This window comes from Mizuhopecten yessoensis, unplaced genomic scaffold (genome assembly GCF_002113885.1).
Source record: "Mizuhopecten yessoensis strain PY_sf001 unplaced genomic scaffold, ASM211388v2 scaffold1471, whole genome shotgun sequence".
Taxonomy (NCBI): domain Eukaryota; kingdom Metazoa; phylum Mollusca; class Bivalvia; order Pectinida; family Pectinidae; genus Mizuhopecten; species Mizuhopecten yessoensis.
The window spans coordinates 226,337-238,957 of record NW_018404063.1 but is presented as its reverse complement, the minus strand read 5'-3'; the positions used below and the strand labels follow the sequence as shown (position 1 = coordinate 238,957).

The window sequence follows — 12,621 nt, the reverse complement described above, 5'->3', positions numbered from 1 at the left end:
GCGATTCGCTGTTTCGCCGACGGTCCGCCATGTTGGATACGAAGATTACCGACGGTTGTCTCAGACAAAGTATTGATCGAAAATGAATTAATTTTCCATTTGCGTACTCGAATATTCCTGTGATGGATAGACTTCTGTTCAGGTGAATGGGAAATGAAAATAAATTCCTTTATAACGCACCATTTTCAAATCTCCCGTTTGCGCGCCATTTTGTGTTGCCTGGATCGTCGAGGGAGGTCAAGTCTGACTTGTGGACTGTGAAGGTGTTTTACACGTAATATATTGTGATATCACGCATCAATTAATTGCCACCACGGAGTCCGTATTTACACAGTAAGTACCAAATTGATCAATATACATGAATTGTGACACAAGCATGGTTTTCCACCATTTGTTTACGATCGTTACGCGTTTCATTCATTCATTCTGTCTTCATCAGGGATGGATGAATGCTCGATAATGTTTCTCTATTTACATGTTTTTAATCTTAATATGTACTGGAAATTTATCTTATTCGTAATATTCATTATCCTTTATTCCAAAATAAGATTTCCTCATGAGATTTTTAACGGAACATCGCATATTCAAGCACATGTCTCCGTAATGTTTTGGTTCAGACATGTTTTGAACTGTTCCCAGAATAATCAGCCAGACATGTTTGACAATTCAGATTTATTTCGAGTGTTCAGTGATCACATATTTGTTCCAATCATTACAATTGAATGGGGTGTTATGTCAGTGTCGGTACTTTGAGTCGGATTGTTCATATTGATATCGTTAATTATTTAGAAATTTGTTTTATCCGCCACTGGGGATAGCGGAAGTTTTCATGTGGTACCTTGTCACGCGGTCATTTTATAGAGTTAAAGGGAGGTAACTACATGCGTATAGGTGCAAAACAAGGTCAGGATAGACTCAACATCATCAACAATGACACATAGGTGACTTCATCGTACGTAAATAATTCTATGGCTACGTGAATATGTGTCATTATAATGAGTATGCATGTATTTGATTTGTTTTGTATGAATGGAATTATCATATCTTCAAACAATATGAAACCAGCATTGCTTTTTCTCATTTCACATTTTGATATAAATTTATAGTATAAATTATACTTGCTGATCAATGTCAATTTTAAACCGTCTCTGGCAGTTTCTTTTATAACTAAAAATATTGTTTGCAAGGAAGTTTGTATTTTTACATTGTTAACTTTTATATTGTAAATGACAAATACTGTTTAATGTATTATCTTAAGATAAAAAATCCAAATGTATCGAAAAAGGAAGACATAATGTCGGGTTAAAGAATAGCTGAGTTACTGCCTTTAATCTGATGTGAAACAACATATAGTTTTTATTGACAATGGTATTATATACTATAATTTATAAAATCAAAAGGTTTATTTATCGTATTATCAAGAAGATTTGTCACTAGGTATTCTGTCATTATTGTCAGGTTTCTCATTGTCTTTAGCAGGATACTTTAACCTGGGAAAAACTGAAAATGTCACTGCATTACAGGTGTTATCACTTATCAGGGGTAATTTTGGAATTTGACCGTCCTGGGTTCCAAATTGGCAAAATTATCAACAAAATTTAGGAAAATTTGGATGATATTTTGAAATGGAACCATTATTAAATTGTGCTACCACTTCAAAAATGACTTACATACTACTTAATATAATTTTGCAATTACTCAAAATGACAGAAAGATAATATTCACACTCTTCAGATATATTGAAAGAAATTTGTTTCATACTTGATTTCATCAAGAATTGTCACTGCTTCAGAATTCCCTTAAAAAATTTGCAGAAAGTTGATCTGTCCATGTATCTTTGTCGGAGGTAAGGGTGCAAGCCCATATGTAAACAAGCTGTACCGAACTTGTGTTTATATCATCGAAATTTCTCATAATGCTAGGGAACGTCTCTCTATCCAACAGAACTACTCATAACATAACAGAAGTCTGCTAATATCACCGAAAAGTCTAATTGATTAATAAAAAATTGAGTAGATTGAGGTAAATCTATTCCCTAGTGGTGGGTGTCCTTTTCATCAGCAACACCATTATCTTCATTGCCTCCTGTCCTCACTTTCATCTTATTATAAATTGCTCAAATTGATGTCTGAAGTTCAGTCAAGTTTTTCTTGCAATCATCTGCTGTTCCAATATATCGTCACAAGAACTCGTGTTTGTTTGTGGAAAAAAACTTCATTCATAAATTGGTTGACCTTGACTAGACCTTTACAGATGAAAACACCGGTAAAGTAATGTTTTTTGGAAGTTGTATGAAGCTTTATTAGAGCCTTCATGGTTGGTCGGTTGAAATAGGTGGATTTATCCACAGATATGGCCAATATTTGCCAATCCTGCATCATTTCACAACAGGTAAGTACCATAACTGTAGGTTGTATTTACTATGACAGCTCTCCATATAATTTACAACGACTTGTACATTATCAACCAGAGTCATTCCGAATTTATCTGGACAAATTGGGGCATAATTTTAATGGGGAATGAGTCAATTTAACTGACTAAAATGATAGGCAATAGAGCCCTGAATTGCCTTTTACGTTTTTCTGAATCAATCCATATTTTTAAGACTAATCACCAAAATCAAAACAAAATACATGTTGGTTTCCTGCAAATTGACAAACCCTTTGTTTTTGTGTCGACCCAAAACCATTTTATGCCTTTCTTTGGGGGGGAACATTAACTGTTAGTGAAGACCTTTTGTCCCGCAACCCATCGCTGGCGTTGGAAATGGTCCTCTGTCTGTCTGAGATGTTGATCGGAACATATATATCTCCTACATTATTTGGTATGCTGCGAAGTGTCATATGAAAAACATTTCATTTCGGCTTACAATTTGACCTTAATTAAAAATGAAAAGTATGTGAAATACCACTTGTTTGAATTTGAAGCATTTACATGCATGCCTACATTATTTTCACCTTGGTTCATCAAACTTGGTAGACTGTCATTGATGGTTTATCTTTGGAAGGCGCAGTGTCACATACAATTGTAGATCACTGTGACCTACATTTTGACCATTGACCTTACTAAAAGTACAAAATCTGAGATACTGCTTGTCTGGAGCATGCATATAATCACCAATAATTTTTCTCCTGAGATCAATCTTGGTATGCGTGTCTATCATGGGAAGGTTGAGTATTATGTAAGTGGGTTATAATTGATTTGTGATTCTGTGAGTTGAGGCTATAATTTAGCGGCGGGGATTCATGCAATATGTTGCAATCCCCTTTTTCATATTTTGAAATTCCCATGTTTTGACTGAATTTAGAACAAAACCAATAAGAAACATAAGATCAGTGGCCATGCTGTGTGCTATTGGAAGTTTCAACATTGGTTTTAGTTACTGCAGTCGCTGTTTTCTTCAGAAAGCTCTGTAATCCATCTTTTTGGTGGTACAAATGTAACACATATCGATGGAAAAATATATATTAAACCACACCATTAGTGATGACAAAAGTCAACACAGTATCAAAATGTTGCAAAAAGATTCTGAAATTGTGATACCAGAGGTTTCTTAACCTACATTGAAGTATGAACACTGAGTAATAAATGATAGCCGTGGAAAATGTATTTGTACAGAATTTTACCGTTGTTATAATTATCAATAAAAAATGTGATTGATGTTATTGGTAAGGCAAATAACAGGGCAGTGAACATTAACCCTTTCACCCCTATGTAACTTTAATAACCTCTACCATAAATTGATCTGGATGAGCCCATTATGGTCTAAGGTGTTGAAAGGGTTATGAATGTAATGTATGTATTAGGTATACGAAAATTTACTGAAATAATGATGCCAGTGACTTCTCGACTGTCTTTAAATCTCACCAGGGGTCTATGCCTTTCGTATTGAGAAAATATTGCTGTATTTTCACAAAATTGAGAAAAACATCATGCGCGTTCTGACAAAATGCTACGATCAGAACATTGTCAAAGCATTATTTCAGGTCATACAGAACACACTTATTATTTTCCAAGAAATAAATTTTGAGGAAAATATATGTACTGATTTTTGAGCTTTAACTATGGGAAGCCGGGACAGAATTTTGGCCCCAAATGTGAATCACTGTTTGCAACCTTTCCCTGTTTCCAATATTGGAAAAACATGAAAGAAAATATTGAAAATACAAGAAAATGTTAAGACCTAAAAAATAATGTTGCTTCCTGTTGCATTATGAAAATTCTGCATAAATTAATGGCTTGTGGTGATGTATGATGATATTTGGTCAATGGAATTCTGGGATGAAGGGCAATAAAGTGTCTCTAAGTGAATGAGTTTGACACTCTTTCCATGTCACAGGGGTCAAATTTGTTAGAACCTTTAAAAGTCATCTTAATAACCAAATACAAGAGGCCTTGGGTTAAAGAATGATGATATCTAGCCAATAGCATGTTGGAATGAAGAGTTAATCAAGTCTGTTAAAATTAATGACCTTGACCCAATTTTGAGGTCACAGGAGTCAAATGCATTAAAACATTAAAAATTACTTCTTTCTGAATAACCAAATAGCATGCTGGGATGAAGGACTATCAGGTTTGTTCAGATAAATGACCTTGACCCACTTTCAGGTACATAATTGTCAAAATTTGTTTGGGGCCTCTATATATATAGTGGGGAATATTATAAATGAATGAATGACATTATGATGATTTTTAGCTAATAGCATGTTGGGATGAAAAGTTGTATAGATTGTTTTAAATAATGACCTTGACCCAATTTTGAAGTCACAGCAGTCAAACGTGTTAAAACCTTAAAAATTACTTCTTAGGACCATCAACCTGATCAAGCTTGCTCAAATTAATGACCTTGACCCACTTTTATGTTCACAGTTGTCAAATTTGCTGAAGGCCTATTGCATGCGATATGAATGAATGGCCTAGACCGATCGACTTTGAAAGCCTGTCTAGTAAAATAATTCTTCCAACTAAGATTCGTAAAGTTTGCCATGTAGTGTATAAAAAAAAAATCCAACAAAAATCAACATTTAGTCTAATAAACTTGACTTTGACCATATTTAAATGTCATATGTGAAACAAATGGTAGGTGACTGATACTGGTCCTTTGGGCCTCTTGTTCAGGAAAGAAAATAAAGCAGTTACTGTTGGTTTTTATATGAAATGAGAGAAAAAAAAATAAGTTTGATTTTTTTTTCTCTGAAATAAACTCTGCAATACTGTAGATGTGTGATCATCATGAAGCTACATTAAATGTCTAGTAATCCACAAATGCCTTAACTTTGTGTAACTTTTATAGACGGCAAAAACTATCGTCAATCAAGGATCATAAAATCTGTTGTGATTTATCTTCATACCACAGTTGTGGCATTCAATGTCTTAAAAAATCTTCAAACTTTCGGCCTGTGAGCTTTATAGTGCCAGCTTGTAGACGGTTCCTCCTGAAATTCTCGAAAATCTCTCGCTGTCCTGGTGTGTTTCTTAGGGGCAATAAATCACAACCCTGAAAGGAATCGCTAGATGTTAGTCTTTTAGTGCTATGTCAACCAGAAGGGATGATCTCTTCCAAAAAGCAACAGTGTCTGTCAGTAAACGAAACAATGCTGGGGATTGTCTGTCAGTAAACGAAACAATGCCGGGGATTGTCTGTGTTCATTGGTTGTCATACCCTTTTTTTTTACTGATCCTTTTGAGGAGTTGACATCGTGTGTCTTTGGGACACGATAAAATCTGCAATGCTATTTTCTGTTCATTCTCTCTATGTGGTGTGTTTTACACCAAGTCCCTCCCTGTAAGATTGTACAATGATTGAACCGGTGTCTCTTAATACCATATGTCGGGAAAACAGGATATTATTTTATTATTTTAAGCAGTTTTAATATATTAAAACAAATATTTATCTTCTGTGGGGAAAAAACCCAATGATTCATTATTGTGAGTTAATATTTAGGCAAGGTATGTATACGAAATTAGACTTGTAAGGTTGTCCACTCTAAAAAAAAATTGTATATTTTTTTTTTCTTCTCTTTCCTTTTCAAGTTTTTCCAGATTAAGTCTGAGATAGAACTTTTGGTTTGACATTTAAATTTGTATCAGGAAAGATATTTTATAAGGTAAGGTTAATTCTGCCACATTTCATAGTGTAGACAAAAAATGAAAACAAAATCATTTTGAATGAACTAATCAGTTTTTCCCTCCAGGCTTTCCTTTCCATTTTGAACTTTGCCTGTGTCACCCCCAGCCCCCCCCCCCCCCCCCCCACACACACACACACACACACACAGTCAGCACCCCCAACCAAAAAAAAAAAAAAAAAAGCACCAGTTTTGTAATTGTTATAAAATTTGAAAATTGAAACTGTTGTTGGAATTGATTTTTCGTTGATTTCTATCTCAGATGACATATATATGATGAAGTGTTGGGGAAAATATAGATTTTATTTGTTTTCAAAACTTGTTCATTTACTTATTGAAATCATGTATAATTAATTGAATAGAATAGTGGAAACAAAGAAAAGTGGTATTTATGTTTTATTGGGGAGGTGTTGTAGATCGTTTTCTTTTTCCAACAATATTTTTTGGTGTCAAGAAGGAAAGCATTCAACAAGGTTAGAGGCTGGTCATAAGAGAAAATTAATTGCAGCTAAATTTGAAGGAAGAATATTTTCAGTACCTGGGTAATTAAAAAAAAATGTGAGTCTTAAATGAAAAATATTCTTAAATAATGTACTTTAAAACAAGAAAACTTCTATTGTTGTTAGCTGTTCGTAATTTTAGTTACATCTGAGTAATTCTTATTCTATAAAGAAAAAGAAAAAAAATGAGAGGTAAAAAAAAACTAAAAATAAACTATGTGAAAGATTATTTAAAGAAGTCTCTAATGGTTTTATAATTGGTTAGGCCATACCTGAACAGAGAAAACATTTCCTGTGCAGGTGATAAAGAGTTCTGACCCTCCCTTTCACTTCCAGCTGATGTTGATCTTTGATAGAGAGGACTGTACGGCACATCCTCCCTGTGTTATTTCGGTCCCTCGACTCCCATACCACACATATCTTAGTATGTAGATCTGTAGGTAACAATCAGCTGACTTGATATGATATGTTACCCCTTAGGGGTACAACAAGGGGTACCATCACAAGTTAACTGGTTAATTTGTATTATAATGTTTAAAAATTCATCAAAGGAAAATGAAAAGCGCAAGTTTTGATTGTGCTTTATTTCTTTTGAAATTATTCAAAAAATAATTTTGTGTGATTTCTTTTTGATTTTTTTAAAAGTTAGAAAATAATTCAATAAATTTCATAAGAGTTTTCCATTCTTTATAATATATTATATTATTATTGGGAGAACATATTTAATATTTTGATTATATGATTACAGGGATAATCCAGGAGGGGGGGCCATTGACCCCTCAAAACTGAAATTGACCCCTCCATGTTTCAGTTTTCTTTTAATTTAACATAGAATGGCCCCACTTAATTTAGATATTGACTAAAAATTGCTGAAAATGGCCCACTGCTCTAAAATTCAAGGATTTTCCATGTATACATAAAGACACATGTCTATTTTTTTTTAACCCAGCATGAATTATTATATATAGATATATTTATCATACATTAATAATAGAAATAAAAGGAATAAATGTTAGGAGTTTTATGTAGGAGATAACTCTACTTGTTTACATGGTCCCACTCTGCTGTCTGCCACCTAGAGAGTATATATAGGACAGCACAGGAGGGCTGGTCCTATACGTCTAAGTGTCTGTAGTTGTCAGCATACCCGCCACTGAGTAGTCCCCCACTCTTCTAAGTTCTACATGTGTATAATCTTATGTAAATGATTAATTGGTCACAAAAAGGTGTGAAAGCGTGTCATTCAGTGACAAAGCCCCCCTGGGGGGCCCCACACTGTATGTATGTAGACTTCATTACATATTGACCAGACAGTCAACATAATACCGTGACCCAGATGTAAGGTTAAATTTGATTGGTGGATTATAAATAAAGCCCAGAGGCACATTGCATCCATGAGCCAATTATAGAGGCTGTGTTAGACAGTTGTCAGGCTGCATGCTTGTGTGGAAGCTAGTCGAGTGGAGGCTAGAAGGCGTATGATCCGCCCAGTAAGGATGTTAGCTTTATGTACACTATATGTATGTGCCCTACTTTGTGATAGGGACTGTCTGTCTACCATGTAGGATTTCACCTGGGCTGGTCATCTGGACATCTGACCACTCGCACCCATCACTTACACTGACCACCTCATACCAGGAATGGGACAGGCAAGATATTTTCTCTCGGGATAGATTTCCTCCCATACCTACGAAGTCAAGAGGTGGATTATATAAAAGTTTTGAGAAGAGGAAAAGCCCCTGGACAGTGTTTCTCAGTTGAGCGACCAGTTTTCGCGTATGTATGGCTGGAGGGAGTTGTGCTCCAATGTACAGTAGTACAAAGGTCACGTCAGTCCACAGGACCTGTGATGTCCATCTAGAGCGTCTGGTCAGTTGTCAAAAACCCATACAGGCTCTGGATTTCGAAATCTCGACTGGTGTTAATTATCAATCAGCTGACTGCTGAGTGGAATCAGCTGTGTCGCTGGCCATCATTAACAGCTGATCGGAGCCTGGACATCATTAGACTAGTCGCTTCCTAGACTGTTTGTGAATATCTTGTGGGTGAGGTTCAGGATGTTTGACATGAGTGCATGGATATAACATAAGTTTCGTGACACATGGAAATTGTGGTGACTCCCAGTCTTTGGTAGGTGCTTGTTATCCCAAATTCTTAAAATGTACTATCGACTGTTGTCAAATCTTTTAGCCCAAACACTTGCCACATAAATGAACAATAAAGAATTGGGCCAAAACAGTTTTCTACTGTCATGATATGAATGAAAACTGGACAACCCATTATACAAGTTTTTAAACCTGGTGTAGAACGTGCAATATATATATATATAGAACTGACAGATTTGTCGTTGTTTTGTTGTAGAGTTTATTTTGTTGTTAAGTAGGGTCGTGTTTCGTGGGGATATCTGCAATGACTATATTCTGAGCCTGTTGAACTCTTTGTTATCTGTTATCGCCTCAACAGGAAATGTGATTTTCAATCAACGTATTTGTGTTATTATTGGTATTTGTTACTGTAATGTGGATATTCAAAACCCTGGTTATTTTTCGAAAATTAACTTTGTGGATTTGTGCAATACTAATGATGATTTTCGTGGATGGTCAATGAACCTGTGGATTTTATAGTGACGTAAAATTAAATTTGTAGAATACAAACCTGGAAAAGATTATAAAATTAGAACAAGAAAAACATTGTGAATTCCCTTCAAACAGACCATTTCTGGGATACATTTAAAAAAGAGAATCGCCCCAGACATTTGGATTTACATACCTCAACTACAGCTTGTTATTATTCGTATATATCCGTATACCCGGGTAGAAACACAATCCGTGCCCATGGTTCACGAGGGACAAGAAAATCGTAACTTAGAGGACATGGATTCTGGTGTGGTGGACGATCGACTGTTAAACAACCGTGGACACTGGTTAAAACAGGAGCAGGAGTACTACAAACAGACGATGCGACTCAAACGTAAGAATATCTTTCTTTGTTTTTCGTGATTACGTCAGATGCTTATATAATGTTCACGGCCTACATCAGGCATGGGATGTGTTTTAATGTCCAGCGTTGTACGCGAAGGGAAGTGTTATTGCGTTTTTGTGTTTACATTGGCAGAAGGACATCACGAGTATGTTTAGTGTTTACATCTGACCTCGTCGCACCAGGATATCACATATTTGATGTTGATTTCCAACATAAAATGAGGGTACTACATGTTCAGTGATGTTTATATATTTCAAAAGAGTTCATACCTGACAATGGACGAGAATATTTAAAAGTGTTTGTATCAGACGTCAGTCAGATGGGAATATTTATTCTAAAAGTTCAATCCAATATCAGACGAGGATATTAATATTTATTTATAGATATCGAATTTCGTCGGAGGATTACTTGGTTTACGTATTTATTTTAACTGTTTACATATATGTCTCAAGACATCCAAATATTTCGTGTTCATGACCGACATCACACTGAAGTCTGGTTGTAAACATTAGAACATGTTTACAACCTAATTAGTGTGTTCGCTGTTCCCCACTGCTGGGACATCAGAATACCGGAATATGTCGGATATTCAAAAAATTGTACATAAATCCCCCGCTAGTAGGGTTTGAGTTCTTGCTCTTCCTTGCTTAGAACACACTCCACACAAACAGAATACAAAATACATGTCCTCTCATTGGCATCCTTTACAAAATGTTGACAGCCCTTCTAAATACACATAACTGTCTGTCCAAATTCACACACAATCCTGAAGAATGAAAAACTATGCCCTAGATAGTGATTATCTCATTAAATATTATACAATTGGCTATCCCTACCCCTATGGCTAATATTTTACTGTGTCCCCACACAAACAGTTGATTCGTTTTCCTTTCCCCACAGTACATCCCTGCCCATTCAGGCATTGTCACCGTTGCTGGGTCCTCAGTGCTTTTTCTGGGGACTTCCTTTGGCTGATAATGTGCCCAATTACCAATTGAATCTATTTCATATTTATGCCTAATTCACAAAATTTGCGGTTTACTCCTGAATAGTTTCCTTTCTAATTGGTATATTTTCTTGCCACAGTGAGAACTGCCAAAAGTCCCCATCCCAAACTAATAAGGGGGAAAACACTGTCCCTACAAAACTTGTGGAGACATTTCTCTATCCATGACCCTAACACTGAACACATGTATCCATGGAATTTCCATTCATATTGGCAACGTATTTGCCCGATCAAACCCTTACCTTTTTAAACACCTGTCCCAGTACCGTTTTAATTAATGTTGTAAAATTCTTTGCAAAGTGTTACATTTTGTTGTATTCTGGCACGTTTTAACTTTGGAATGGCCTGATAAATACATTGTACTGCGACACCTGCAGTGGCGTACGAGCCTGTGTTAGTGCGATTGTGTACATCTGTATGTCAATCCCCGCCTAATGGAATCGACTTTGGTTCACTGTCTGACGCCAGGCTGGCAAACAGATCTATGTTATTATGAATTTCTCAAACTTTGTCATGTACACAGCAGGCGGGACGGTTGCGCCGGGTAAGACGCAGTTCCTTGTCTTAGTCCCGATCAATACGGACTGGTCAGCACATGATGTATACGGCCGTGCAGGGAGTGCCCAGACGAAGCTCATTGTAATTCATCCCTCAAAAAGTAGCCAACATCAACAAAATAAAACATGCTTACATATCAGAGATTTATGCAACGCAAGCAAAAAAGAAAATATTTTACCCCAGTCAATTTGTAATCCTTTTCCAATGGCCATCCTGAGTTCTTTTTATCATAGTCATCCTATATTTGTATTCTTCTTTCTCTACTCCAAGTCTGTATACCCTTACCCTTATGATCCTTTTCCACTGGGTAACCATCTCCTCCCAGACACTTTTCTTTCGCAAGCATCTCATACTCAAACCCTGGGTCCCTTAAGATCCCTTCTACCCCAGTTATCATATTTATCATTAAATCCCTTTCCTCAGTCTATTCCCCTCAACCCTGAGTCTTTTCTTCTACAACCATCTCATACTCGAACCCTGGATCCCTTCCAACACATTTATCACATTTTTCGTAAAATCCCTTTTCTTGGTCCATCCCTTTCAGCCCAGAATCATTTCTACTCCAACCATCTTAACTCGTTCACCCCTGGAGACACATTTGAAATCTTCCTATTCAAAAGTTGGAATAGTTCATTATGACATTTCAGGGGTGAATGAGTTAAAAACCTATTCCACTGTCAAACCCTGTCCATCCAAAGTCCCTTCCCCTCCAACCATCATATGATCCATTTTCTCACAAAGTCTTTACCGAGCCTGTCTTTTCAACTCGAACCATCTCAAAAACCATTTCTTGTCAAACACTGTCTGTGTCGCTGTCCCTGATACCGCAATCGTAGTTTTACAATTTGAGGGTGGGAGGCATAATCACCTCCCACCCTCCGTCACAATATTGGACCTCATTCTCTAAGCTGGTCTTGTAAGCCTCGTGCATGACACAAAACCACCTCGCAACATTGAGAAATAAGTACCGACCACCATGTACACTATGGGCCGATAAATTGTTGTCGACACAACAGCTAGCCCGAGAAGGCTGTGACAGTGAGTGTTGTCTTATACTATAATCTGATGGAAGCATGTGGAAGAAGATGTATGCCTGTACCAATTACCAAGTATGATATTATAATTCCATACAACTCGTAAAACATTTCATTCTATTTATATGCCCATCCTGACTGACTGTAAATTTATGACTTTCAGTTTTCTTTGGAAGTTGGAAAATTTTCAAGATGATTTTCCATGCATGTGGCCTTGTAATCAGAATTACAACTTCATCAAAATTCATTTTAAATTGATAAATTTCCATATAACAACACACACACATACACACACACACACACCCCACCCCACCCCCCAATGTCTGTTACTGATCTACTATGCTAGAATGTGAGACATTTGATGTATTCTGTTAAGTCCTGATTTTCTGTCTGTACACCCCGCCCCGCCCCGC

General features: G+C 36.3%; 1 protein-coding gene across 3 annotated transcripts in view; it reads left to right on the top strand.

Annotated features, from left to right (window-relative positions):
• Positions 1 to 192: 192 nt before the first annotated feature.
• The window catches only part of LOC110462826 (dual specificity tyrosine-phosphorylation-regulated kinase 1A-like), an 83,883-nt gene continuing 71,454 nt past the window's right edge, over positions 193 to 12,621 (top strand). For 2 of the 3 annotated variants that reach the window (XM_021517029.1, XM_021517082.1), the window contains exon 1: positions 8,047 to 9,598. In XM_021517029.1, the coding sequence (XP_021372704.1) occupies positions 9,463 to 9,598 (136 nt within the window). In that variant the 5' untranslated portion in view covers positions 8,047 to 9,462. Of the gene's footprint in view, positions 334 to 8,046; positions 9,599 to 12,621 lie in introns of those variants that run through there. The other variant, XM_021517043.1, reaches the window with a different exon arrangement.